This window comes from Branchiostoma belcheri, unplaced genomic scaffold, assembly GCF_001625305.1.
Source record: "Branchiostoma belcheri isolate BF01 breed outbred unplaced genomic scaffold, Haploidv18h27 scaffold1, whole genome shotgun sequence".
Classification (NCBI taxonomy): domain Eukaryota; kingdom Metazoa; phylum Chordata; class Leptocardii; order Amphioxiformes; family Branchiostomatidae; genus Branchiostoma; species Branchiostoma belcheri.
In genome coordinates, this window is record NW_017802379.1 from 1,764,386 (window position 1) to 1,791,915 (window position 27,530).

Consider the following 27,530-nt stretch of genomic DNA (forward strand, 5'->3'; position numbering starts at 1 on the left):
ACTCCAAGAAACTAGGACCTGATGACTGATCGATATTCAAACATGTAATGAGAGGGCAGATTTAAGCGTTTCTCGACTCTCCCTATTTAACCTGAGACACTACCCCATGTTTAGTACTAACAAGGGAATTCTAGATCTTCCACCATTCCACCCATGTACGATCTTGCATGGGAAGATCCGCTGAAATGAGGGTTCATAAAGACATCTCTTACTTAAAACGCGAGAGGATAACATAACTCACAGATCGACAGATCTAGAAGTCTTCAAATGTGTGGCTGTGACTTCCTGTCCAATAAAAATGTGTTGAAAACCTGTTCTTACACATCCACAGCCAACGTTAGCCAGTGATTACAACATGTCTACCGCGAATGCAGACTACGTACAATGAGTGCTTTCATAATCCCTGGCCAGAAGCCAGCTTATTTTTGACTCAGGTCAGACAAATTAGCACAAACCTGGGCGACGCCTTTCACTGCTAGAAAAGTTAAAAGTTGAAAGTTGAATCGTAGCCTCTTTTACAGGCTTTAGTCGACGATTTGACATTGGCCGTTTTTTGCTAGTAAAGCGTCGATTTCTCATTGCTGCCGTTCAAATTCCTTCTTTCCTGGTACGCTTTTAGAAGACGGAAGAAATCGGAAAACAATACCAGCGTCAAGTGCATGTAATTGTAATTCTAACACACACATCATGTTGCCTGCTGTATAGGCTACAGGAACCAACATGCAATAAAAATAATCTCATTATCGCTGATGAAAATCATAATAAAAGACATTGACGCATTTTGGGGATTATCATATTTGTTTTTGGCGTGATGATCAGCATTATTAACCACGTTAAACCTTAGTTTCGTGCTTGTGGATGAAGCCTGTTCAAGCAACGTCCTTGGTTCAGGGACTTACGTTACACGTACTAATTATGGGAAATACTACAAGTTGTCTTAAAACATTATGCTCATTAAGACTTTTATTTTACCGATGCCCCACACAAAGTTTATATCCACGAGTGAAAATAGTATGAGTGTTTAAAAAAACGATCTTGATGGCATGTTTGTCTACCTAGTCTGGACTGTGGCTAAATACCTACGTAGATCTCCCTGGGGGACTGTATGTAGTCACACGGGTTGTCTATAATAGAATGGTCTGACTAGTGTAAATTATCTATCATTCAAGATTCAGAACGCAGATGTGGCCTGAAATGGGAAAGTTTATTGTGGTCGACTCTCCAGACAAAACGTTCAAGTAACAGAATATCAATAAGCAGAACTTATTTTTACTATAAGTTGTCCATGTCTCCCCAAAACAAAATTTTAAGGAACAACTGAGAGAGTTCTGATACATGCATGTCTAATTCATTTTACAAGTTTATCATGTACGATACAAATAGCAAATCCCAGTACAAATTGACGTATGATAACCCATGTACATATAGAACAATATTTTAAAGAAATGTCTAAAGCCTAGAAACTCCACCTTAATTGTAAAACTGAAAGCACATTCTCATCCCATACTACACTGTCTTTTGTAAGATAGATTAGTATGTTCGATACATAGCAATCATTGATGTCTTACATTGTGCCTTGTATAATTTGTTGTGTAATTCTAAAGCTTTAATTTTATTATATCATTTTTATTGCCCATAAATCGCACGTCTGACGTCGGCTGATGGCATGACAACGTCGAGCAACTGGGAGACGACGTCTAGTATGAGCTACTCTTCTTCCTTCTCTCCGCTAGACCCTGAAGTGATTCACGTAGAAAGCACAGTTAGAGAAAAATGGCAAAAATTTATTGCGTTGGCTGATTGGATAATGGTTATCATTCCAGTAACTTCTATAAAGAAAGCATAAGTTCCTTTTTCCTTTTTCATTGAGAAGTATACATAATATAAACATAAAGTGATAAGGTTAAAGGATGATCAAGTATGTACAAAGAGTTCCTAATTTTCCGCTGTGTTTTTTTTCCTTCCCTTTCTTCTTACAACAAAACTGTCAACTTTTCAAAGAAATTTTCCGCTGTGTTTTTTTCCTCCCCTTTCTTCTTACAACAAAACTGTCAACTTTTCAAGGAAATTTCCATAATTAATAAAACAAAGCATACATGTCTTATTGTGAATCTGCACGATGACATCGTTGTCAGAACCGCCCCCCTCCCCAGGCAGAGCGGCTTTGGCCCAGTGCGGCTCCAGGTCCCCGCAGAACGCCGCTAACTTCTCCCCCAGGTCCGGCCGGGTGCTGCGGCTCTCATCCACGGTAACCACGAACCTGAAACCGACGACTGGTGCTGTCTGTAAAATCGCGGGGAGTCGGCATAGGATAATATGAAAAGCATAATAGGAAAATCATTGCTTCAGCCAAGGACATTATGTATAACGTGTAGTACTCAGATATTAACGTTTTGTTATTTGGCTTAACCGTCATACACAAACTGCACACATGTACCTCCATGTACCTCAAATGTCCTGCTTCCGTACCTCTATATCTTCATACCATATCCAGTACTAGTCATGTCTGTAGATGATAGAACTGTATTCGGGTTAGATAAGGTTGAAAAATAACAAGCGACTACTATTTTGAAGGATTCTACTTCTTATCTAATGCTTAAATGCATTAATTAGATTAAAAAAATTCTGATAGACGTTGATTATTAGTTACTTACATCGACGATGTAGCAAATGTTGTGACCAGGAGCCTTCACTGCCACCTACATGGTAACATGGTATGTACAGTAATGACTTCATAACGTGTCATTGGAATCATAACATACATTTTAAAGACTAAGTCAAAAATATGTCAAAGAAAAATACATTCTGCCTATAAAACGGCTACCAAGTACTCTACATCTCACTTGAATGACACAAAAAAGTACAAAAAGTCAACATTTACACGGCATTGTCTTTCCGAATTTATATTGTTACCGATTATATACCTATACCGTGTGTACAGTGTGTACGAGTACGTATAAAAGTGCTGTGTACCTTACCTCCACGTCATCTGCTTTAAACTCAGCCTAAAACGAAACAAGTCATGAAAAGAATATTAATCAGAAGCAAGCGAAATCTCGATACTATATATACTTAAAAGTACGAGGACAAATTGTGGAAATCATAACAGGCAAACAACCAGCAACAAGTAGAACGTAGCCTGGGTGCCAGGTTGTTTGCAGCGCACATACAGGCTAGCTGAGTAGCTCATCGCCGAGCTCCAACACGTCGCCCAAAGAAATTTTACCACAGACCCCCTCAGTTAGACTCCGAGGGTCTTAAACCTGGCGTTAACCGACCTGTGTATTAGCTCTGAGAACAGTCTGGCATCCCGGCCAGTAAAATACGGTATACGAACCATGGTCTGACCGCGGGCGACCCCAGCAGTCAGCAGCACCGCCAACACAAGGAGCGGCAGTCGCAGACGACACAGACCGCCTGGTTTGGTGGACTGCTCGGTCTGTTTCAAGGACGAAAAGGAGCAAGAGGCATCTCAATCTTTTGTCCCTCTGTATGTTGCATACATATTCTTGTGGTGACTAAGGCTATTGGAATACTGATCGGACGTCTGTTTCTGGGACGCCAAAGTGTGACCCTGTGCCAGTTTTCAACTATTTTCCCTGTCTATCCTCATCCCGGGTCCCTTGAAAGGGTTTTATATATGAAGCATACGTCGTCTAACACCAGCGAAAATAACCCTGCCTTATTTCTAGGCCGTAGATTTGTAATCGCTGGCACTAATGACATACCTTGTAGGACACGGTTTTCTGCGGAGAACCGGTTTTGCCTTCTTGGTTTGCCCTGTCCTCTTTGCCGGTCGCCATCGTGAAGAAACCTGGAGACATATTCATGGTTTTAAAGGATGGATTTGGTTGAATTAACCTACAAAAATATTCAAAACATCAGTGAATTTAGAGACAACACAAAGTGTTTTATTCAGCCGACGTTTCGGTGACCATATCTGCCACCTTCCTCACGGCAATTCTGACTGGTTCACATTGTACAGCAAAGCAGGTGTCTCTTTATAATTATTCAGTGACTTACCAACCTGATGAAACTATTCACGGATCGATTAAAAATATCAATAGGTTAAAAGTTCACCTGTAGTCTGTCTGTTGCGACGCAAAAGAAGAAACTTGAAGAACCTTTGCAGCCGTAATGTGAGAAACTCGTAAGAATTCCCACTCAGAGTGGGTCGGAGGGGCTCGAGGGGTAATTACGTATACACCTATTAGTCTCATGAATATTAATTAGTGTCGTCAGCAGTTGAACAACCGGGATTTCAAGCATAATGAGATTTTCTACGCGACCAAGATGGGTGGAGCTTTCCTGTCTTTAATGAGATGCTTTTTGCCCTACGTTGTTCTATTGTCTGATGATCTAGTCTCAGGTCACATCTTTGGGCGAGCAAATTCTTACAAAAAAAAAAGGAGATCACTTGACACAAGTACGGCCAAATATAACTATGCTGAGCGAAAAAATCCCATATACACCGAAGAGCAGTTGTATATATACAAGCTGCACATATACAGATACACACGTACATTTCAGGATCATATCGTAAAGTAGGCGAGAGGGACGCAATTTTCTCACATATGAGTAAACAAAGAGACCTTCGAATGCTGCAGGATTTTCCACCGTTTGACGCATCTCGGTGATTATCATATTCTTTTTTGGCGTAATGATCAGCATTATCAACCACGTCAAACCTTTAATAGCTTCGTGGTTGTGGATGAAGCCTATTCAAGCAACGTCCTTGGTTCAGGGACTAACGTTACACGTACTATTTCTGGGAAAGACTCACTCACTCAAGTGTGTCTAATTTGTCTTTTCTTTAGCCTGGTCTGGTTCTTAGGGCATTCACCATTGGTACCATGGTCACCTTTTGGTCATCTTCATTGAGAACCTGCAAGTTGTCTTAAAACTTCATGCGCATTAAGACTTTTATTTTACCGATGCCCACACAAAGTTCATATCCACGAGTGAAAACATTAGGAGTGTTTTCAAAGAAAACGATCTTGATGACATGTTTGTCTACCTAGTCTGGACTGTGGCTAAATACCTAGATCTCCAAAGGGGACTGTATGTAGTCACACTGTCTGACTGGTGTAAATTATCTATCATTAAAGATTCAGGACGCAGATGTGGCCTGAAATGGGAAAGTTTATTGTGTACACTCCAGACAAAACGTTCAAGTAACAGAATATCAATATGCCGAACTTATTCTAACTATAAGTTGTCCATGTCTCCCTAAAACAAAATTTTAAGGAACAACTGAGAGAGTTCTGATACTAAGTACATGTATGTCTAAGTCATTATACCAGTTTATCATGTACTATACTGATTTTCTCAGCGGATACAAATAGCAAATCCCAGTACAAATTGACGTATGATAACCCATGTACATATAGAACAATATTTTAAAGAAATGTCTAAAGCCTAGAAACTCCACCTTAATTGTAAAACTGAAAGCACATTCTCATCCCATACTACACTGTCTTTTGTAAGGTAGATAGATTAGTATGTTCGACACATAGCAAATGATGTCATACACTGTGCCTTGTATGATATGTTGTGTAATTCTAAAGTTTATTATATCATTTTTATTGCCCATAAATCGCACACTGACGTCGGCTGATGTCATGACAGCGTCGAGCAACTGGGAGACGACGTCACTCCGAGCTACTCTTCTTCTTCTTCCTCACTGCTTCCGATAGGGACTGAAGTGATTCAAGTAGAAAGCACAGTTAGAGAAAATGGCAAAAATTTATTGCATTGCCTGATTGGATAATGGTTATCATTCCAGTAACTCCTATAAAGAAAGCATATGTTCTGTTTTATTGAGAAGTATAACTAATGTAAACATAAAGTGATAAGGTTAAAGGATGATAAAGTATGTACAAAGAGTTCCTAATTTCCCGCGGTGATTTTCACCTCCCCTTTCTTCTTACAACAAAACTGTCAACTTTTCAAAGAAATTTACATAATTAATAAAACAAAGCATACATATTTTATGGTGAATCTGCACCATGACATCGTTGGCAGAACCGCCCCCCTCCCCAGGCAGATCGGCGGTGGCCCAGCGCGGCTCCAGGTCCCCGCAGAACGCCGCTAACTCCTCGCCCAGGTCCGGCCGGGCGCTGCGGCTCTCATCCACGGCAATCACGAACCTGTGACCGACGACTGGTGATTTCTGTAAAATCGCGGGGAGTCGGCATAGGATAATCATAATAGGAGAATCATAATAGGAAAATCATTGCTTCAGATGTATAACGTGTACACTCAGATATTAACGTTTTGTTATTTGGCTTAACCGTCATACACAGACTGTACACATGTACCTCTACATCTAAATACCATATGCAGTTGAAAAAATAACAAGCGATTACTATTTTGAAGGATTCTACTTCTTATCTAATGCTTAAATGCATAGTCGTAGGTAGTTTTTACAGTGAAAAATTTCTGATAGACGTTGATGATTAGTTACTTACATCGACAATGTAGCAAATGTTGTGACCAGGAGCCTTCACTGCCACCTACATGGTAACATGGTATGTGCAGTAATGACGTCATAACGTGTCTTTGGAATCATAACATACATTTTAAAGACTAAGTCAAAAATATGTCAAAGAAAAGTACGTTCTGCCTATAAAACGGCTACCAAATACTCTACATCTCACTTGAATGACACAAAAAAGTACAAAAAGTTAAGTCGACATTTACACGGCATTGTCTTTTCGAATTTATATTGTCACCGAACGTATAAAAGTGCTGTGTACCTTACCTTCTCGTCATCTCCTTTAAACTCACCCTATAACAAAACATAAAAAGAATATTAATCAGAAGCATGCGAAATCTCGATACTATATACAGTATACTAAAAGTACGAGGACAAATTGTGGAAATCAAAACAAGAACCAGCAACAAGTAGAACGTAGCCTGGGTGCTAGGTTGTTTGCAGCGACAGCCTAGCTGAGTACAGGCTAGCTGAGTAGCTCTTCAGCTTCAACCTGTCCCCCAAGGAAATTTTACCACAGACCCCCTCGGTTGGACTCCGAGGGTCTTAAACTGAGAACCGTCTGGCATCCAGGCTTAAGCTTGTAGAACGTGGCACGAACCATGGCCTGACCGCGGGCGACCCCAGCAGTCAGCAGCACCGCCAACACAAGGAGCGGCAGTCGCAGACGACACAGACCACCTGGTTTGGTGGACTGCTCGGTCTGTTTCAAGGACGAAAAGGAGCAAGAGGCATCTCAATCTTTTGTCTCTCTGCTATGACATAATTTAAGCTTCAAATTTCAGATAAATTCGGTTCTTGAACTGTATATTGCATGCAGATTCTTGTGGTGACTAAGGCTATTGGAATACTGATCGGACGTCTACATATCGGGTCCCTTGAAAGGATACGTTGTCTAATGCCAGCGAAGATAACCCTGCCTTATTTCTAGGCCGTAGATTTGTAATCGCTGGCACTGATGACATACCTTGTAGGACACGGTTTTCTGCGGAGAACCGGTTTTGCCTTCTTGGTTTGCCATCGTGAAGGAAGCCTGGAAACATAAAAATGGCTTCAACGGATGGATTTAAAAACATTCAAAACATCAGGGAATAAAGATTCACCTTTTACACAACAAAGTGTTTTACTCAGCCGACGTTTCGGTGACCATATCTGCCACCTTCCTCACGGCAATTCTCATCGGTTCACATTGCACAGCACAGGTGTCTCTTTATAATTATTCAGTGACTTACCAACCTGATGAAGCTATTCACGGATCGATTAAAAACATCAATAGGTTAAACGATCACCTGTTGTCTGCCTGTTGCGACGCAAAAGAAGAAACTTGAAGAACCTTTGCAGCCGTAAACGTAAGCAAAGCCGTAACGTGACCAAACTGGTAAGAATTCCAACTCAGAGTGGGACGGAGGGGCTTGAGGGGTAATTACGTATACACCAATTAGTCTCATGAATATTAATAAGTGTCGTCACCAGTTGAACAACCGGTATTTCAAGCATATGGAGATTTTCTACACGGCAATTTTCTGTCAGTGTCCTGAATACTGGACCATTAAGGCCTTCCAGCTATATGGATAGTCTTTCTTGCATCAAAACTGTCAGGAAGTTGCATAAACAGCTCTGTCATACTTATATAACCCGCACGTCGGTGTAGTACTACTGGTTGATGAGCGGATTTCATCATCTACTGAAATTAGAGTTGCTTCCCCGTGAACAGTTGTTCACAACTACACAAGGCAAGTCATTGCATTATATTACATGTAATACATTGGACATTCCATTCTGTGAATTTGAGAAAAAGACAAAATAACAAATGCGCAGAACATATATACATATATAGACCAGCAAAGTTTATTGACAAAAACATAAGAGAATATAGTTCAAGACAAAATATATACATCATATTTTAACTGAAAAGAAAAAGCCTTGTTCTATCAAACTTTCTTTATACATTAAGTATAGATTCGTACAGTTCTTGATGTCGACCCCGCAATGCTCATTCCACTGTTCTAGCAGTATTATAACCGGGTTAACCATACAAGCACCGGCAAGAGCATTGCTGATGGAAGTAGAAAGCTATAATAGAGTTCAGATATTTCATAAACGCACTTGCCGTCTTGTCAGGCAGCTACATATATTGCATATTGCATAATATGCTCTGTTTGAACTTTGAAACCAAAATTAGCTTACAGGTTATCCGCCTTTGATATTCATAGACGCTTTCAGCATTTCTAATAAAACGCTTCCTTAAGTCATATGGAGGACAGTGAGAGCAGTTAGAGGGATGATCACACTGCCGTGCAGAGTAGTGCCGCTGGACCTGGCCCGGCCGTCTTGTGCTGCCGCCTGGGGACTAGCTGCACTCTCCTGCCGGAATTCTGCATGTGGGATATATAGACTGTTAGACTGTACATGTATCCTCTATTGGCCGGATTCAGAAAAGTACAGGATCCAAATGGTAGGTAATACACTTGAGTCACTGGGAGTAGGGGCGCCTGCTCTGAGCATTTAGCAGGCTATTTTCGGTATGACATACGCCAAGGGCGTCCCCACTGCAAGGATATCAGCATTATAAAGACATTGTACGTTTTTTCTACACATCTGAAAGTTGAACGTTACATATTCAAGAATTAATGAAAAAATGTACAAGAAATCGAATTAAGTGGGAATGCGTTAATTCATCTTACCCTCTCGCATCATTTCCTCATCCCGCATCATGGCCTCCTGACTCATCCTTTGCTCCTCCATCATCCTCTCCTGCATTCTCTCCTCTCTCTCATCCTCGAATCTCTCTCTCTCCATCTCTCTCTCCATCTCCATGTCCTCTCTCTCCATCTCTCTCTCCTCCTCCTCCTCCTGGGTCTTGCCCGGGTAGTAGATGCCATCTCTCATGTCCTCCAGCTGGTCGAAGACCGCGTCCTCCTCCAGGTTGCTGAAGGTGGAGGCAGGGCACAGGCCGGCCTCGAGGTACGCGGACGCCATGTTCATAAAGCCGAACCGATACGCCGCGAGATGTGCTGGTAGAAGATATATCACATATATTTCAGGGTAAAAATATGGTAAAATCGGCGATTATATGTTACATGATAAAATTTATACATATAGGGACTACGATATAGAAAATTCGGCGATTCTAGCGGTAGAGATCCCGATCGGAGTATTTGTCGACAGACACTATGGTCAGAATGCGTTAGGACGGTTTGCCATTAATCTAAAGTGACATAAATCAAAGATAAAAATTGAATGCCTTATAAGCAGATGCCTTAAAATCTACAGACTGGATTCTAGATCTACTAGATCAAAGTCTTTACCTTGACATCGTAAATCACGATACGTATGTATAATGCTGAACGCAAAGTTGTTTTTATGCCTCCACACCTGAGAAGCTGCAGTTTTTCTTAGCGTTCTGTAGGCAGGTCAGATGGGCGTCCATGACGTCACACCAGGGGGCACGTGATCCCACGGCGCTGACGAAGGTGTCCACACACGGACGGAGCACGTCCATGGAACACTCCGCACCGGGAGCTGCAGGGAGGGAGGGGGGCCAAACGTTCAGTGCCACCAAAACAATTGGCAAATCATTCAAGTGAGGCTAAAGGATGTGTTGTAGGCAAATCGATGTAGATTACAACAGTTTTGAAAGACGCAGTTACTGGTGTAGACTGCATGTGAAATATGTTACATGTATCATGTGTATTATTTGATTGCAATGTATAACCCTGCATAAATTCAGGGCTATAAAAGACCAATAAAAAATTTATTATTATTATAATTATTATGAAATAATGATAAAAAGGCAGTCATGAAGGTATTGTGTATTGTAGAGGATATCATTAATCTCAAAGCAAAATAATATGACCAATGCAGGTGATGGCTACATGAGTAGCCACGTCAGTAGGTTGGACAGTACATATGCGGAAATAAGGTTATTGAATGGAAATATATCATAATTACCGATGGTAACATCCTTCATCATCTGCTCTTCCTCTGCCTTGTATTGCTCCTCTTCTTTCTTCATCTCTTCTTCTTCCATTTTCATCTCCATTTCCTGCTCCTCCATTTCTTCCTCTTCCATCTCCAGCCCATGTTCCTCTTCAAGCAAATACTTGTCGTTCGGATTCTGTTGTGCTTCCTTCTTTACTTCTTCCTCTTCTTTCCTGATCTCTGCCTCTTCTTCTTGTATCTCCTTGATTTCGTCCTCCATGACGGCCTCATCCTGTTCTGTCATCTCCTCCTGCATTCTCCAGTCTTCTCCGCTCATCCCGCCGCCCCCCTCCCACCTCTGGTCCTCCATCACCGCCTTCACATCCTCCTCCAGTTCTTCTGCCGTCTCTTCCTCGAACTTTGCTGAAAAACGAAACGAGATGAAAGACAATCTTGGTTTTTCGTCCGGGTAATGAGAAATAATATAGCCATTAAAGAAATGCTATTTGCCACGTTTTAGTCCTTGTCAAGACGAAGGTCCAGTGGTTTTTTTTATCGGGAGATAAACATTTATGTCTGCGATGGTTAATCATTGAAATCCTTATCAGAGAGCTCGAGGGAACATACTCAAGGAGAACTTCTCCATAATCAGTTGCATAAAACTGGAGCATTACTAACCTACTAAAGGAGGTTAAGATGGTAAAACTTGGCAAATATAGGGTCTGACTAGCAAGCGGAGTGGGTCCGCCGTTAGAGTTTTATTTCCCCTTCGGACTGCGAGTGCAATTGAACAATACGGCGGCAAAACTCCCTGGCTAATCATTCCACCTATCTGGCTAAATTTTAATGAAATGAAATGAAATACCTTTATTGTACATTCAGGTACAGGTCAAGATATAACAGACACATAACAAACGTATATAGAAAATTGGAGACAAAAGATGCACTACTTGACTTAGGCATACATACATAAGACAAGGGTACTTTAATTTTTTTTAATTGTTAGCCTGGTGGAGACTAGCGATAATCATCAAAATACCTTCGTCTCCCAGGTCTTTGACGAACCCCGAGGAGCAGACTTGGAGTTCCTCATAGAAGCGGATGATCTCAGACAGGGACTCCTGGTACTCTATAACTCTGTCCAGGTCACAGGCGCTGGAGTTGCTCAGGATCTTGTTGATGTCGTCATCGATGCATTTGGCATGAGTCTGCGTGTAAAAGACACGACATTTACAAATGCAGCAGAAATGGGTCGAAAAAATGGAAATGCAGGGCAATCCAGACAAACAAAGCCTCATGCTTCTGTCTTAGAATGGTACGCTGCCATTCAACAACATATTTCAGTTACATGGCAAGTACACAATACTAGAACATTAATAATAATATTATCATATGATTCTCATATGCTATTCTAGTTTATTTTCATCGAAATTGCCTTTGCTTTGGTCCAGGCCATTGTCCCTTGTCTCATGGACAGTTATCTCTGTCAGATCATACTATATAACACACAATTCTACCCAAACTCAGGGTTTGAAAAACACTGTATGCACAACAAAGAGTATTGTTGTTACAGTTAACTCTAGGATTACTTTACCGCAAAAGCTGTACAGACGGTAGTTTCGTCTTTCGCCACGATACTGTCCACCAGCACGTTCCCACAATGCACCAGGATCTGCTGGTCGCACTTCAGGATGTTCAACTCTTGCTGCTCCTCGCCATCTTCATCGTCCCCATCGTTACCACACACTCCTGTAAAATTATCATGTATCGAGGATGGAAAGCTTTGACATTTGGTTCTGGAGAGAAAGCTATGGCTTTCTGCTTCATGTACGTTGACAAAGGTTAGATATTCATATAATGAGATACACATGAAAACAGTTATTCAAGTATTCATACATTTGGAAACTGTCAGACGCTTCAAAAAGCATCCACCCCTTTTCAGTTTTCAAAATATATCCAGTGATGATATCTAAATGGCAAAAGGTTTGCCTGTAACAGGAACCCTCAGACAGTAGTACCTTTAGTATCGGATACCATTATTTCGATAAGAAAGCAACCATGTACTTACGTAGTGACAAAACGTAAGGAGAATACAGCAGTTCATCATACGACAGCTTACCGTCACCTAAATGGCAAGAAAATAAACGTTTGGTTACCAGTGATTGTAATATTTGCCTGGTCTTATACTGAAAGTCAGTGTTAACTGTCAGCCACAAAACTGAATTCCTGATACCTGTGCACTTGTCGAACATGCACTTGTCGAACATGCACTTGTCGAACATGCACTTGTCGAACATGCACTTGTCGAACATGCACTTAATACATGTGCACTTGTCGAGCATAATTCTTGATACATGTGCACTGTCGAACTTGTACATTCCACATAAGGACAGAGATCAATATTACATTTAAATGAAGTGACATGTTCTTATGCTACGGTTACATTTTCAAACCAATGGCACCCACCATCAGTGTCCACCAGATCAAACGCGTTTCTAAGCAGACTCTGGTCTTTGGTCTGGTAGAAGTTGACACTAAACTTGGCCAGCTTGTCGTACTTGGACGCCTGTCTTAAAACATCCAGGATTTGTCTAGTCATGGGAAAAGAATAAAAACATACAGTCCTCAGTAGATATACGCTGTTGGGGGCAGCCTAGTATACATTACTAGCAGGTAAAAATGTCATTATCATGCATAATATCAATTTGAGTAACTAATATCCACAGGAAATTTTCCTCTATGTCTGCACGTTTGTGTGTAAACTAAAACTCTGCAATCCTATAGATTTATATACAAGCATCATTGGCATATGAAAGCCATTATAAAACGTACTTGCTTGAATCGGTCAGGTCTCGTTTCAAAGGAAGAGGCATCCCAGTGGTTGAGGTTATGGCGATGGCCGCCAGACACATCACAACAAACACAGACATCTGCGACAGAGACATGTACAGGCCTCGGGGTAAATATGATATGTTCTTCGACCTTATGACATCAAATTAGATGTTTTGAATCTAATTTGATGTTTTGAATATGTCGAATTTTGATATTTTCTGTAGTACAAACTTAACTACCCCTTCACGTATAACCTACAGGTCATATATATAGGTACGTACGGCACATCATGTATTCATGCGTTTTTCATGTAACTTGTACTAAGAATATCGAGGGAAACATGCCTGTTGCGCAATTTAGCCCGGGGCTGGGTGGGAGGTGTTTTGAAAGGTAGGATTAGAGAACGACGCCATTTTAACTTTGTCGTGCCAGTGACCTTCCACACTCTGATGTTTGTTAAAGACTTGAAGGTGAAGGTGATGAAAAGATTTTTGGGTATGAACTGATACTCGTCTCTGTCTGAATCCAGACCCAAGGTGAAAGTTAGATCAGCGGAATATTGATTGTCTTGAATGATTGACCGAAAATTAAAACAGTACAGCACTCAAGCACAACACACACACACTTACGCAATGGCATATTTGTATATCAACAAACGTTTTATGTTTCCATTTACTTTCTGTTCCTACCTTTAGATACTTGAGGCCCCCAGTACAGAGTGCTAACCCATTTCCACACCCGGAAGTAAATGCACTCTGTATTGTGTCCACATCTATCAAATAATCCGATTTTGAGGTAGTCTTACTCTACGATTCTTAGTAAAACTTTGATTGTAAACCTAGTTCAAGAATGATATTTGTCCAAATTCTAATGATAGAAGATGTTTTCAGTTCTAGTTGCTTCCATAACAGCTTGTGACAACATTTCGAGTCCTGAAGCAAGTATTGTTGAACAGGAAATGTAACAGGAATTGTTTGGGACACCAACAATGTAATCTATCCTGCCAGTATAGATACTCGTAATCTAGACACAATTCTGTAGTTGCAATGAAGAGACTGTGACTGATAACACAAATCCTGAAAGCCTTGTTACTACACCTTCAGTAACTGTAAACATGATCTACTGATGAAGCTTTTAACTTTTTAAGTCATGCACTCATAGACGAGTATTAATGTCTGCGTATATCTAACACACATACAACAGTACAGCGCAGTTCTTTCAGACTAGATTAGGCACCGGATTGAAATAACATTACCTTTTCTGGCGTCTTCTTGCAGTATGACCGTGTGTCGTCACGAAAAACTCAGTGTTCAGTCTAGTTCAGGTTACTTGTGCAGTCAGATCTGCCCTGATCAACTGCCCAGTTCATCGGAGTCCACTGTGATTGGCTAGGGGCCGTTATCGGGTCACCTGACAATTATTCCCCACCCCTTCTGTGAGCACGAATCCCCTCGGGCGGGGGGGAGACCATTGTTCGGATCTGATGACGTATCAGGAAACAGCTATATTCGTCCTGCCGTATATCTCAAGAAGGATATATACCGAGAAGGGGGTTTCCGTACTCAACTCTTTGAGCTTCCTTAAATCAAAACGTCAGTAAATGATTGATGTCTAGGTGACATGCATGGGTTTATACCTTCTCTTCATCAACGATTAACCCTCCTCCCCTACACACATAAACTTTTAGTCTCCCAAATGGCATTCATAAGGCCTGGATGGAGCTTTTTGAACATATACTAGGCCCTTGTCGTGGCAAGCCAGAGATGTTTCCGATCAGCAGTAATGAGAAATTGTGGCATTAACGTCTAGAACCAATGCAGGCCTAGAGATTGTTATGATTTTATTGTGGAATGCTGTTCTTCATGTCTCCTTGATCCCTGTTGTTGCCCTGTTTTTGTAGGTAGTAAGCCGAAGATCCCCTCAGTTCTGAACCAGTATCGGTGCGGTACATTACACGTGCAGACAATGACTGTTTCTCTTATCACATTATTTACGGTCAATGGTCAATAGGGGTAAACTGATCTGTAAAATGATCTTGTGAACAGGATTTTCTAACGTTGATTGAGATAGTATACGGTGTTTGTGTGTACTAGATGTACCCTTGGAAGAGCGAAAACAATCTACAGCAGTACGAAATAGAACAGATTTATACAAGACATGTTCCCTATCACATTATTGCCGGTCAGTAGTCACGACCCTTGCACCATTAGTCACTCTAAAGCTCGTGCCGCGTTCACTTCTGCACGTACAACGTTCAGGCAGGAGTTTAGTTCCAGGTTGAACTATATAAACATCTTACAGCAGATATCATTATATTGATACTATTGTTATATTGACTGTTTACACACAATCAACCATGGTTGGTTAAATAACATTTAGATCAACAAAGAAAAGAACAATCCTGGTGGAATTTGGAGTGGACCTCTTTAAAGGTTTTTTCCTGACTTTCTCATCTTTATCGCCAGGGGAACATCAAGCTTGATCATACAAGTCAGCTGCGCCTCCTAGCGATGTGGATTGGCTCACCTGACATTATTTCAAATCTTTAGATAAGATATAGATAGATGTACGCTATAGATAGATGTCCCAGTCTATGAATCAAGAGGACGGCATGGTGTCAACGCTTTAAAAAAAAAATCATATTTTATTGCTTGCTTCTAGTATATTGTGCTCCATGATGTCAAAAGGATTGTTACAAAAACATTTTTTTTTGCTTGCTCTTGGTACGTTATGAATCATGATGATTAAATTCTGATCTACGGGATAAAACACTGCAAGCTTTAGGGTAGACAATATGTTTATGAAAGAAATATTCTAACAGATACGAATAATGCATCTCTAATGCATCTAATCCAGATTTATTTTGACAAGATTATATTCAACTGAATACTCTTATGAAAGCTGATGGGGATTAAAAGACTGCATCTTCTTTATGCTATAATAATTAAAATTACGTTGCTGATGAAATGGTGTCTGTCTTCTTACTGAAGACGTCACGCCAGTGTGAGGCTGATGTCACCGTTGGTCGTCTTAAGAGCCACCAGCTGACAAAGGTAGATATGCTCGTTAGAAAAAAAAAGAACCTTTAATGTTAGCTTAATTTCAAGACATATCATGGATATCTTCATATTCCTTTTAATAGCCCTTCGCAATTGAAAATGACTATCAGTGTGTGCTCATTCATCATGTGGGGCGTGTGACCTCATGTGGCTTCTGAGGCCAAAACATAAGATATCGTTTCACTGTAATATCATTAGCTCAATACTCAGCATTATGATTAACTCAATACTCAAGATACTTTATGTTTATGAGTATAATGTCCTTGAAAAAGTAAATGATTTAGTATTATGTTTGATACACACGGAGGCTGCCCCTGTTACTCCTGGTGGTTGTTTTTAATCTCTATGTACAATGTATATGATAAGTCATGCTCACCCAGTTGACAGATGTAGGCCATGGTCAAGTCGCAGCTCTTGATGTCCCAGTGTGCCAGTCGGGCGGTCCTCCACAGCACCACGCAGTCCCGGATCCTGTGCGGGGCGCTGGACCGGAACCTGCGGTACGATCCCAGCGGGCTCCCGTCGTTCCACAGGAAGGAGCGCTCACTGTTCAGGTCATCCAGACCGATCCAGTAGTTCCTGGAACAAGGCAGTCTGAGAGATCACCCCGGAATACACAGATACAGGAAGGCAGACATACATACATAGTAACTGTAACATACATACATACATACATACATACATACAGACAGACAGACAGGCAGACAGGCAGACAGAAAGGCAGACACACAGACACAGACAGACACAGAAACACACACACAGAAACACACACACAGAAACACACACACAGAAACACACACACACACACACACACGCACACACAGGGAATGAATGCCCTTCAGCCTTTCCTTGCTTCGTCATAGAAGCCATACTTGAATGGAGTCTGCTGGTAAAGCTGTTCCCAGATCGTCTGATTTACCTTTGAGTTCTGCCGCTTGTGCCTTTCAAGTGGTTCTTGAGAAACCTTTGTGTTGCATCATCCTTGATCATCGCTAGCGTGCCCCCGTACAGCCCGCACGCCTGCCGGGCTGCGGTGTAGTCTAGCTTCGGGTTTCTATGGGAGGAAGACCAGAAGCACTGGCCCCGGAACTCCCCGAAATTTCCGGCAGGGTGAAGGCCTGGGTAGAGGTCCGAGCACGATACTGTACAAAGGAGAATATAGGAATAGTAAAATATGGCTGCTTTGAACTGAACTCTTTTACTATACTTTATCCTCGGCTCTCATCCAATTACTAGTGCTCGAGAGGATACTAACGGAGCTATCACACTGCCATCGAACGATTTTGATGGTAGGCGGTGACATAACATCGTCGTCACTGGACTCAAATGTCATCCAAACTAATGTCATTCAAATGTCATACCGGTACAACTGTATCCACCTCCAGTGTAAGGGTCGTCACAGGCACAGGTGTAACTCCCAGGTGTGTTGGTACAGGTGGCATGTTCGTCACAGGTGTCTGTTCCTTCTGCACACTCGTCGATGTCTGCGGAAGAAAAGGGATCATGGATTCAGTGTCCAACTTTTCAATGTTGCTCTGGATCAAATATAACCTTACACAATGATTACGTTATTTCATTTGCAAGATAGAAATGTTTCAATCATACCTGTACAGGTGTTTCCATCGCCATTGTATCCCGAGTCACAAGCACAGGTGAAGCTGCCAGGTGTGTTGGTACAGGTGGCAGCTGCATGGCAGGTGTCAGTCCCCAGGGCGCACTCGTCGTTGTCTGTTGAAAGAGGGGGGGCATATTTGAGGACAGCTCTTTACAAAAATGTTGGTACATCATACCTTGCGATAAGTAGATGTCAGTCATACCTGTGCAAGTATTTCCATCGCCAGTGTATCCTCCGTTACAAGCACAGGTGAAACTGCCAGGTGTGTTGGTACAGGTGGCGTCTTCGTCACAGGTGTCTGTTCCTTCTGCACATTCGTCGATGTCTGCGGAAGGGAAATCAATCTTGGTTTAGTGGGCAACAATGTTAATCAAGATAAATGAATAGAACCTCGCACCATGGTCACATTGACCTGACAATTTCGGCGGTAAGGTAACATTTGGTCCAGCATACCTGTACAGATGTTTCCATCGCCAGTGTATCCTCCGTTACACGTACAGGTGAAGCTGCCAGGTGTGTTGGTACAGGTGGCAGCTGCATGACAGGTGTCTGTCCCCAGGGTGCACTCGTCGTTGTCTGTTGAAATAAGGAGAGGGTCATCTTTGATGACAATTCATAACAACAATGTTACAGTTTCATCACAAATTACATGTATCTTGGGTTATTGCGGATGTCAGCGTTACCTGTACAGGTGAATCCATCTCCAGTGAATCCTCCGTTACAGGCACAGGTGAAGCTGCCAGGTGTGTTGGTACATGTGGCATGTTCGTCACAGGTGTCTGTTCCTTCGTCACATTCGTTGACATCTGTAGCAAGAGCGAGGTTGCTTACAATTTGTATCTGGTTTAACTTATATTAGAGGCTCCACCTTACATCCAAGTATTTTTGTGATTTGATATCTTCGACAGAGAGTTATTAGATATAGAAGTAAAACATTTGCCGATGACATTTGGTCAAACTTACCGGTACAAGTGCTTCCATCGCCAGTGTATCCTCCGTTACAATCACAGGTAAAGCCGCCAGGTGTGTTAGTACAGGTGGCGTGTTCATGACAGCTGGCAGTCCCCAAGGTGCACTCGTCGTTGTCTGTACATGTTGAAGGAGGGAGTTATGTTTGATGACAGCTCATTACAACAGTGTTAATTTCATAGTAAACTACATGTATCTTAGGTTATTTTGGATGTCAGTCATACCTGTGCAAGTGTTTCCATCGCCAGTGTATCCAGAGTTGCAAGCACAGGTGAAGCTGCCAGGTGTGTTGGTACAGGTGGCAGCTGCATGGCAGGTGTGTGTTCCTAGGGCGCATTCGTCTACCTCTGCAGATGTGTGAAATGGATTCATGTCACAGTCGTATTTCTCACGTCAACGTTTGGGACATTAATAAATGGGGACCGCAGTTTTGGGAATTATATGAAGGACTGCGTTCGTTATTTGGTGGATGAAGTTCAGGAAGTGGCCGAGGATAGCTTGAAGCATAAACTCACTTATTGACACACGCTTATTGACAATAATACGATTTGGCCTGAAATGTATGCCATAGCGTGCTAGCTACATGTACTTGAAAAAAGCATAATGCTTCATCTCAGTTCAGGATAGATAAAGTCAAAGTTCTGGATGACTGATTTACCATGCTTTGCATTGAAATTGCAATTGTGCTGTTGCCTGGAATGATGGAAAAATTTTACATTGTTTTTTCCGTACCATTAGGACTGCAGGTATATCCGTCTCCGCTGTATCCGCCGTTACAAGTACAGGTGAAACTCCCAGGTGTGTTGGTACAGGTGGCGTGTTCGTGACAGATGTCTGTCCCAAGGGCGCATTCGTCAGCATCTGTGGAAGGAGACGACATGCAGGACTTGACCAAACATCTTCCGGAGTTTGGAGGCCAACGTAAGCATACAACCAGTATGTACTATGAGCTGTTAAACTTTTTCAGTAGCATCCACTACTTTTTGTCAGTTTTCAAAACCTATACAGTTGTTTAAGTAGTATATAAAGAGCATTTGCCTATGTTCAAATGCGTATCAGACATAGGAGGAGGATCAGAGCTTAACTGAAGTGCTGCTTATAGCCGCGAGAAACAGCACCACTCAAGTCAAGAGCTCAGCATTATTTTTGGAAGTTCAACTTTTTCTCTTAAGTTGTATACCGCCGTTTTGTAACCAATAGGTGTAGTAACCCTTTACCTACCGACGTCGCAGCACGTCCCTGTGTAGCCGGTGCCGGTACAGTCACAGCCGGCCTGGTACGGAGACCCGTTCGGACAGAACCTGTTACAGTCCTCCGTCTCAGAGTTACTGCCGCTACAGGCGGCTCCCCCGCACGACGCAGCAGGGCTGTAGGGTCTGCAGGGGTTGTTGAAAACGAAAATATTATCTGGACTTCGCTATAAAAGGTACTTTAGATTTTTCTCACTCCATTTAGGTGTAAACTAGGTACCCGACTTCGGTTGGGGAGGTAAATGCGATATGGAAGGAGAGGGATGGGCTCCGCCTTACAATACCGTGCCTTAGACCTAGTGAATTAAGAGCCAACTGCCCTTACGACCCGAAATGGGCTACGGGACCTTGCTAATAAGCATGCCTGATATCGTATTAAACCCAAATAACTCGACCGATCCCCACACTGCACAAGTACCACATATTTCTCATTAATCCCAACTTGTACCTTGTTCTTGTCCGTGTTCCAAAAGCCCCACACTGATATGAACATGAAGACCAGGACGTCCACGGACCCCACTGACAGTTGATCGGGGAGCAGGTTTGGCGCCGGCGCCTCCACGCAGCCGACTCTCCCGCCAGAAGGGCTACCAGCACCGCGGAGACGAGCAAGGAGTTAGCCCGACGATGGTTCATCTCTGAAGACTGTAGCCTGTTGTAGTCGCGTAGTTGTTTCTATTCCCTGAGGAACGATTGTCAAGTCGAGGATTCTGATATTCTCCACCGGACTAACAACACGGGTTCATAAAACACTAAAATAAAATCTAGCTAGCTAGTGTTCATCCGGTATAGAGATGAAGCCTCCAGATCCATCAGACAGAGCACATTGGACAACCTCATCATACCGAGGCCCCAACTGGAAGTGTACAGGCGGTCACTGAGGTACTCGGGGGCGACTGTGTGGAACTCCTTGCCACCACATGTACGAGCAGCCCAGTCATTGGGAACATTTAGAAGTATGATAAGGAACTTGGACTGATAACGGACTGATGATTTACTATTTATTTTTGTATTATATTTTGATTTGCATTTTGTTTTGATTTTGTATTATATTTTGGTTTGATTTGTAATCCGTGACTCCGCCCTCACCCTCGACCTTGTTGAAAAGCGGTCATATGTATGTACCGAACAAGCTTTCGAGTTTAAATAAAGGCTTACTACTACTAAATAGGGAGAACAAATCGGCCCAGGACAGTATGGCCACCATAGAGTTCATTTGCCCGCGCAGGAATTGAAACCCTAATGGTGGTAGTAAAATACTGAGGAAAGAGAGATAGTCGGGCGTTTCTTTTGTAGAAAATGACAAATGACTTCTCATGGCTGAGTGGGTCAACAATTTGCCGTACCGACTGATGACGCACATCCTGTTGTTCTGTGACAGTCCTGAAGTGTGACGTAGCCTTCTGTTCAGGCCTGAGACTGAGCGGGTGGATTTTGTATAATTGTTAACTCGTCCTTTTATCGGTCATCATACAACCACCAGGCCATCGTAGGACAAATCCCCCTCGGAACCTACCATGGCCAATTGGTTGTATCATGGCCGGCAAAAGGACGAGTTAAAATTATACAATTAAATCTCAGTGTCAAAAACGTACTGATATCTGAGGTTGAACCGGATTGAACTGCAATGTGAACGCCCTGTGACTCATCGCGTCAACCAAGGACACGTCGAAAACAGTCATTATGTGGGTTTATCGCTAATTACCGCTTCCTTCTGCCCTAGAGCACTTGCAGTTAATTCTGAAAACATGAATTTGTATATTCATCAAAACACCAAAAAAGGACAGGCTAGCTAGTCAGTGGACCTTTTTTTCTAAATGGGGAAAAGACAGTATTGGCATTTCTTCAGTAAATAAAGGGTATCCATAGCCAGAAAGACACCAAGGGAGAATAGTGGTCTTCCTGACATAAACTCTTAACATATTGGTCCAAAAGTAAGGCACGCAAGTACCAAGGACACCCGGATTTGATCTCACTGCATAGTTTAACTACTAAAGACCACACGGAGGTCGAAACAATGTGTGCGCTCAGTGAGTCGCCATCGGTGCGCGCAACTTGCAAGTTATGCGGTCTTGTGATCCCGGGAGCGGTCTTGGGAGCATAAAAATATCAATTTAAAGATCAAAACGAGTCGAACAAGTGGGGCGGAGGGTATGTTTAGCACTGGGAAAAGATTTAGAGGCGCACACAAGTGTACAAGTTAAATCTCTAGGAGCACACTTTGCGCTACCGTGAAAACCACAAACCTGTGGGCGGGGCAGTGGCGCGGCTAGTCAGAAGCGCACTACGTGATCAAGGGCACGTAGAACACATATTTACATCAGCACTGGTCTTACTATCAGTATCACTATATCCAAATGTATGTATATCGACTAAAAAGACGCAAACACGTGTGACACGCAGTTTGTGTCCCATGTCCTACTGATGCCGAGGTCACAGAGCGGAAGTAGCCTAGTGTATAGGACACGAACGTTTGTAGAACCATAAAGCACATGGCGAGGCCATCAGCGATCTTACAACAGGGGACTTTCATTCCATGTTTAAGTTCGCCGTGGACAAATACAGGCGAAGCGTCATAGGGTAAACAAACAAACAAACAAACAAACAAACAAACAAGCAAGGAAAGAAACAAAACATTTGAAAATGCACAAAGCATTAAAAACCTACGTATGTTACTACCATCTTCTAAAACAGAGTAGCCTCCTGCACGGACCTTTCTATCGGACTACTTGTTTCTATGAGAGCGGCGTTTTCTCTTTGCTGGTAGGGCTATATTGAGGGAATACTGTTGTACCTAGTACCTGTACATTGGTTACTATCCCTCCGATACAGCTACCAAGCGAAAAAAAAAATCATTCAAACAATCGGCAGCTAGGAAAGCCTGGACACTCGGCTAAAACCAAGTGTCTTGATAGACACACAGAAACACAACTAGAAAGGGTCTACGTACCTTTCCGAAGAAGACTGTCCACCTTCAGATTTTCGTACCAAAACAAGGCGCAAACTGGCTGGTAGACACTGTGTCGTTCGCCTTGTTATGTGTTGTCTTGTGTGATTTACATAATGACCTTGTTGACAAATTTCTCAGCATACCAACCGCTGCTGACGTCACATGTGAGCTGTGACGCCAGGTGGTGGGAAGTGTTTGACCTCGTATGTGAGTAGGGCATACAATCAGCATCTCATTATCTCATTCACAAGGCTCACAGTAAACACAAAGTTTCCACCAGGACTTCCTACAAGGGTACGGATAGTATAATTGGGCAAAAAAAGGCGGATGATTAGCCAGGAGAGTCAGCACGTCCGTGGGAAGGTTATACTTTTGAACCTTCGAAATGAACTCTACTAGCTATATAGTATACAGTGGCGTCACTCCCCTGGTCGCTTAAGTTTACTGTTTTGAACCCACGTTGTCTAGTCTTGTGGAGACTGGGGAAAAGAGTTCTCATTTTATAAACATACAAAAATGTAAGCAGAAGAGAAATTCGTGCTTTGTGATTGGACAATTCACCTCGTGCTAATGAACCCTGGCTAAAGGCTGGGTCTTATCATGGCGTAAGGGACGTCACCGAATAATAAGAAACAAGTTCTGTGACACACAGCCAGCGGCTCTGTCTCTCAGTTCGCTGTGCTAATTGTGGGACGGACATGCGTTGTTGTTAGTTGTAGCAAGGAGAGTAAAATCCTTGACCTTATCTTGCATAGGTCGAGGTCGACCCCTTCAATAATGCCTTGAGCTATTGACAGTCGTAAATATAGTTAGTGATTGTGGCGAACATATACGGAAGATAGGTCGACAGGATTTTGGTATCAATGCCCAGAGTTAACGTTGCGGGACGGAGTACTTTCTCTCGCGGAAGAAGATTAAAGCTATCTGGAACTCGCCACGTGGTGGCGGCTATCTTATAATGCCATGTGGCTTCATGTTAAAAACCGGCTGATGTCATAACCCCACTACTGGGGTCGGCAAATACCACTATGATCTGCAGCAAAACTTCAGCTACATAGTCGGCAAGACTACATAGTCGGCAAATATCACAAATGATCTTCAGCAAAACTTCAGCAAAAAGTTGTGGTCTAATTTCGTAGGCACATCGAACATATAGATAGCCAATATTTAATAGAGCATCCTCAATACGACCAAGTAAACGGATATTGGATTATACGTATGTAAATGATTCATTTGATTGAGCATGGTAACGATTCGGCCTCTGAAACAGCATTCTGGAATGAAATAGGCATTCTGGTGAGAGTTTTGAGACTGCATTCCGCTAGGTGGCGTATGTATACATTCCGACACTTTATCAAAACCGGTCTGTCGGGACAAATCCAATGACTCATCTCATATCCAAACTGATTTTCAAACTGGTCATTATCTTTGAGGTTTCCAGAAGGGACTCTAGTTGCCAACAGAAATGCTGTAATTTTTTGTCTGTGCATTTAATCCACATGCGTGAGCAAAGTGTCGGCATATTTTTGTTTTCTCTCTTTCGAAGTGAGGCTAAGTACCTTTAACGTCACCTCCAATTTAAAGGAACCCAAATGCAATTTCAGGGCGACAAAATGGGATTCTATAGTCAATTTAGTGGCAATTCTTTTAATACCTTAATTTGAATCAATCCTATCTCATAATATAATGATATCCTCATGTGGCAAATTTGTGTTTTGCCACCGGTACTCTGAGTTTGAGACTAGGTCGCAACAATATCACAAAAATTGGTAAAACCTTGAAAATTGTATCGATGTTATCTGCAATATGACTTATGAACCCTAGACGCAGGCACAAACAGATAGGGTTTTGGCAGGGAGTCAAAACCAATTTTCTCATTATGAAATGTCAGTGCTCAGGCTGACGCATCGTCCTTCAACTCAGTCTTCCAAGAATCGACACTGAACTGGAAACCCCCACAACTGCACCTGCGGAAAATTATCACAAGGAAACGATAGAGAGGGCGAAAGAGAGACGGAGAGAGAGAGAGTGAGAGAGGGGGGGGGAGGACAAGATGGGGCGTTAATCCAAGCCCAAGCCCCAGATCTTGAAGCTTTGCTTTGTTGTCATCTGTTGACTTAAACTTGCTCGATGAAGCACGTCGGCAGAATGTACTGCGCCTGCGCAGAACCCCGTATTTTCGCGTTTTTCGTTGGGTTTTTGGTCAACGTTGCATCAGAATTTTGCCTGTTGCAGAGGATATTCTTTCCGACATAACATTTGGAAACTACTGTCGAAATGTTAACCTTATATGAGCGAATACAACCTTATATGAGACATTCTGCCGAAATAGGTGCAGTACGTTCTGCCGACGTGCTGCTCGATGACATTAACAAGCTTCGGGTCATTACACATGACATGTCTGATCAGGTCTGACAGACGGGGCTCGACTTATCATGTCAGGTTCTGACACAGGTTTAAATTGTTAAACCTTTTGTATATAGCCTCACACCTTTCTCAAACATGGACATTGTTGTGACATGGCGTTGCACGGTTACGATAAGTTCAGTAGTTTGTTCATCTGTGCGTCTGTCGAATGCTTCAGGCAAATTATCACGTCATAAGTTGTCGCTCGGATGACAACATGTTTACCTCCCCAATGCTCCGGTACTTTTGTTGCAGACATGACTATGTTGACTTCTTCGTTTTTATTTCTTGAAATGCTGACATAGTTTAAGATGTGTTTTTCAGCAAATGTGTGTGGTTGAGAGTCGAGGATACTTTTTCAAGGTCATTTCCTTCTGAGAGACGTGGTTTGATGACACGTAGGAACGTAGTCGCCGCAGGCGGAAAGGGAATCCCCCCAACGCCACCATCCAGCTTAAAAATAAACTATAATTTACTTGAAAAACGATCCCATTGGTGCACGTCATTGAGAAGCTATTGTTCACATAATGATATGCATACATGGATATATAAAGGCGCTGATTGGCGTACAAAGTCAGGCAGTTGCGGTTATCCAGTGTGCAGCACCGCAATATTGATCCACTAGTGCTCACAGCCTGGTGACTTCTTTTTGGTTCACCGTCTGACACCGGTCAACATTATCAGACACAGGTACGTTTTTGTGCAGACAATGCCAGAGCAGTAGTCAATTTGTAGTTACGGCCCCATTCCACTTAGCGGCGCTCTCGCCGCGCTCGCTCTCTGCGCGGAGAGAGCGCCAAAATCCACGGAAAACGTGCTCAAGACCCTTCTCAGACCCTTCTCTGCGCGCCAAAAAACTGAACTGTCAGCAACTTGCGACCTGAAATCGGCCGGAGATGTGTATGAAGCAGTAATAAGGAAACTAATAGTATGCATACGCGAGAGAAATCTGGAAAAATTACAAGTAACTGCACCTTTTTGCTGAAGGTCATTTCCTTGTGACGCTTTACTCTGCGTAACATTGTGTTATATCTTTGAATTGATATCGTAAGATGTTTTGATCGTACAGGCTTACTTCTACCACATTTTTTTAATTTTTAAAACATTTTTAGATTTTTTTTCGTGCCTGAAATGTCTAGTGTCTTAATAAATGGTTTGGTCCAGCTAGAAGGTCTGTTTTTTTGAAGATGGCAAATGTTTTCTAACTGATGTATCCATGTTTATTTTCGCGTTGCTGTTCACTCATGTCATAGGTTGTTTCCCACCTCAACGCTTAAATATTTCTCCGAGTATATCATGTCATATACAGGATTAACTGTGGAGTTAACTTTGTAATGCAGTGAGCTGGATACTAATGCCATTTTTACAGACGCGCCTCAAATCAGGCAAACGGCCTGTTTTGCTGAAGGGCAAACGTGCCTTTTGTGATGCAGTTCCAGAACTTAATGATATACGCGGGCACACCTAAAATGATTGCAGGTGAACATGCTTTTTTGACGAAGGTCATTTCCTTGTGAAATGTATCATGATATTAGAATTGCAAGCCATAATTTGATTTATGTATTGATGCATGTACTAGCCCCATTCTACCTCGCTACTGCCTTCGATTTCAGGCTGCAAAGATGAGCCTTCGGCTGGCCAAATACGTGGTTGTGATAGCGGTGCTGTTGATCCTACTTACTGATGAGTCCAACGCATGGTTTAGACGCCGCCGCCGCCGCCGCTGCGTTGTCAACTGTGTGTGGGGTGGTTGGAGTGCTTGGAGCCCCTGCTCGGCCACGTGTGGTAATAATGGAACACAAACTAGAGCAAGGTCAGAACTAAAGTGAACTTTCCTCTATGAGCAATATAACATGGAACGCAATGGCAATTCCTTAGTAGTAATTCCATACTAGTTATTAATACAAGTACTATTTACGTGGCGTCGAGTGGTGTAGTGGTTAGAGCAATCGACTATGAAGAGGGGAGACCCGGGTTCGATTCCGAGTCGTACCCGGGACATATCTGAACACGCGCCCCGACGCCCTTGTGA

The 27,530-nt window shown here is 42.5% G+C and overlaps 4 protein-coding genes across 7 annotated transcripts; all 4 read right to left on the bottom strand.

Moving 5' to 3' along the window:
* Positions 1 to 1,191: 1,191 nt before the first annotated feature.
* On the bottom strand, positions 1,192 to 3,819 carry LOC109463687. The gene is made up of 6 exons (XM_019760541.1): positions 3,729 to 3,819; positions 3,338 to 3,439; positions 2,979 to 3,005; positions 2,655 to 2,699; positions 2,097 to 2,283; positions 1,192 to 1,736 (listed from the first exon to the last, which is right to left on the bottom strand). The coding sequence occupies exons 1-6, from the start codon at positions 3,801 to 3,803 to the stop codon at positions 1,708 to 1,710; spliced, it is 465 nt and encodes a 154-aa protein (XP_019616100.1). The 5' UTR covers positions 3,804 to 3,819; the 3' UTR covers positions 1,192 to 1,707.
* Positions 3,820 to 5,124: 1,305 nt separating this feature from the next.
* LOC109463600 lies at positions 5,125 to 7,943 on the bottom strand. Its single transcript, XM_019760457.1, has 7 exons — positions 7,786 to 7,943; positions 7,464 to 7,529; positions 7,098 to 7,199; positions 6,764 to 6,790; positions 6,471 to 6,515; positions 5,986 to 6,172; positions 5,125 to 5,699 (listed from the first exon to the last, which is right to left on the bottom strand). The coding sequence occupies exons 2-7, from the start codon at positions 7,515 to 7,517 to the stop codon at positions 5,662 to 5,664; spliced, it is 453 nt and encodes a 150-aa protein (XP_019616016.1). The 5' UTR covers positions 7,518 to 7,529; positions 7,786 to 7,943; the 3' UTR covers positions 5,125 to 5,661.
* Positions 7,944 to 8,722: 779 nt separating this feature from the next.
* LOC109463420 (inner centromere protein A-like) lies at positions 8,723 to 14,631 on the bottom strand. Its single transcript, XM_019760240.1, has 10 exons — positions 14,505 to 14,631; positions 13,250 to 13,347; positions 12,884 to 13,008; positions 12,486 to 12,542; positions 12,012 to 12,166; positions 11,457 to 11,625; positions 10,448 to 10,840; positions 9,872 to 10,018; positions 9,181 to 9,510; positions 8,723 to 8,871 (listed from the first exon to the last, which is right to left on the bottom strand). The coding sequence occupies exons 2-10, from the start codon at positions 13,345 to 13,347 to the stop codon at positions 8,741 to 8,743; spliced, it is 1,605 nt and encodes a 534-aa protein (XP_019615799.1). The 5' UTR covers positions 14,505 to 14,631; the 3' UTR covers positions 8,723 to 8,740.
* A 1,236-nt stretch (positions 14,632 to 15,867) lies between these two features.
* Positions 15,868 to 23,173, bottom strand: LOC109463353 (fibrillin-1-like). 4 transcript variants are annotated; one of them, XM_019760129.1, is made up of 14 exons: positions 23,093 to 23,173; positions 20,591 to 20,824; positions 20,114 to 20,268; positions 19,625 to 19,753; positions 19,117 to 19,239; positions 18,887 to 19,009; positions 18,607 to 18,729; positions 18,377 to 18,499; positions 18,126 to 18,248; positions 17,914 to 18,036; positions 17,670 to 17,792; positions 17,228 to 17,450; positions 16,685 to 16,887; positions 15,871 to 16,293 (listed from the first exon to the last, which is right to left on the bottom strand). In XM_019760129.1, the coding sequence occupies exons 2-14, from the start codon at positions 20,776 to 20,778 to the stop codon at positions 16,280 to 16,282; spliced, it is 1,773 nt and encodes a 590-aa protein (XP_019615688.1). In that variant the 5' UTR covers positions 20,779 to 20,824; positions 23,093 to 23,173; the 3' UTR covers positions 15,871 to 16,279. The 4 variants fall into 4 exon arrangements, with proteins under 4 accessions (XP_019615696.1, XP_019615710.1, XP_019615688.1 ...); XM_019760137.1 differs by lacking the exons at positions 18,377 to 18,499; positions 23,093 to 23,173 and having other exon boundaries at positions 15,868 to 16,293; positions 20,591 to 21,085; XM_019760151.1 differs by lacking the exons at positions 18,126 to 18,248; positions 18,377 to 18,499; positions 23,093 to 23,173 and having other exon boundaries at positions 15,868 to 16,293; positions 20,591 to 21,085.
* Between the last annotated feature and the right edge of the window lie 4,357 nt (positions 23,174 to 27,530).

What these genes read in the sequence shown, in the direction of transcription:
- LOC109463687 (XM_019760541.1), bottom strand. Translation starts at nt 3,803, where the DNA reads ATGGCGACCGGCAAAGAGGACAGGGCAAACCAAGAAGGCAAAACCGGT. An exon ending in AGAAAACCGTGTCCTACAAG is followed by an intron (nt 3,440 to 3,728) that starts GTATGTCATTAG and finishes TCCTTGAAACAG; the next exon opens with ACCGAGCAGTCCACCAAACC. An exon ending in GCAGATTCACAATAAGACAT is followed by an intron (nt 1,737 to 2,096) that starts GTATGCTTTGTT and finishes GAATCACTTCAG; the next exon opens with GGTCTAGCGGAGAGAAGGAA.
- LOC109463600 (XM_019760457.1), bottom strand. Translation starts at nt 7,517, where the DNA reads ATGGCAAACCAAGAAGGCAAAACCGGTTCTCCGCAGAAAACCGTGTCC. An exon ending in TCGCCCGCGGTCAGGCCATG is followed by an intron (nt 6,791 to 7,097) that starts GTTCGTGCCACG and finishes GTTTTGTTATAG; the next exon opens with GGTGAGTTTAAAGGAGATGA. An exon ending in GCAGATTCACCATAAAATAT is followed by an intron (nt 5,700 to 5,985) that starts GTATGCTTTGTT and finishes GAATCACTTCAG; the next exon opens with TCCCTATCGGAAGCAGTGAG.
- LOC109463420 (XM_019760240.1), bottom strand. Translation starts at nt 13,347, where the DNA reads ATGTCTGTGTTTGTTGTGATGTGTCTGGCGGCCATCGCCATAACCTCA. An exon ending in CAAAGACCTGGGAGACGAAG is followed by an intron (nt 10,841 to 11,456) that starts GTATTTTGATGA and finishes TTCGTTTTTCAG; the next exon opens with CAAAGTTCGAGGAAGAGACG. An exon ending in GAAAAACTGCAGCTTCTCAG is followed by an intron (nt 9,511 to 9,871) that starts GTGTGGAGGCAT and finishes ATCTTCTACCAG; the next exon opens with CACATCTCGCGGCGTATCGG.
- LOC109463353 (XM_019760129.1), bottom strand. Translation starts at nt 20,778, where the DNA reads ATGAACCATCGTCGGGCTAACTCCTTGCTCGTCTCCGCGGTGCTGGTA. An exon ending in AGGGACGTGCTGCGACGTCG is followed by an intron (nt 19,754 to 20,113) that starts GTAGGTAAAGGG and finishes CTCCTTCCACAG; the next exon opens with ATGCTGACGAATGCGCCCTT. An exon ending in ACAAGCGGCAGAACTCAAAG is followed by an intron (nt 16,888 to 17,227) that starts GTAAATCAGACG and finishes GCCTTGTTCCAG; the next exon opens with GAACTACTGGATCGGTCTGG.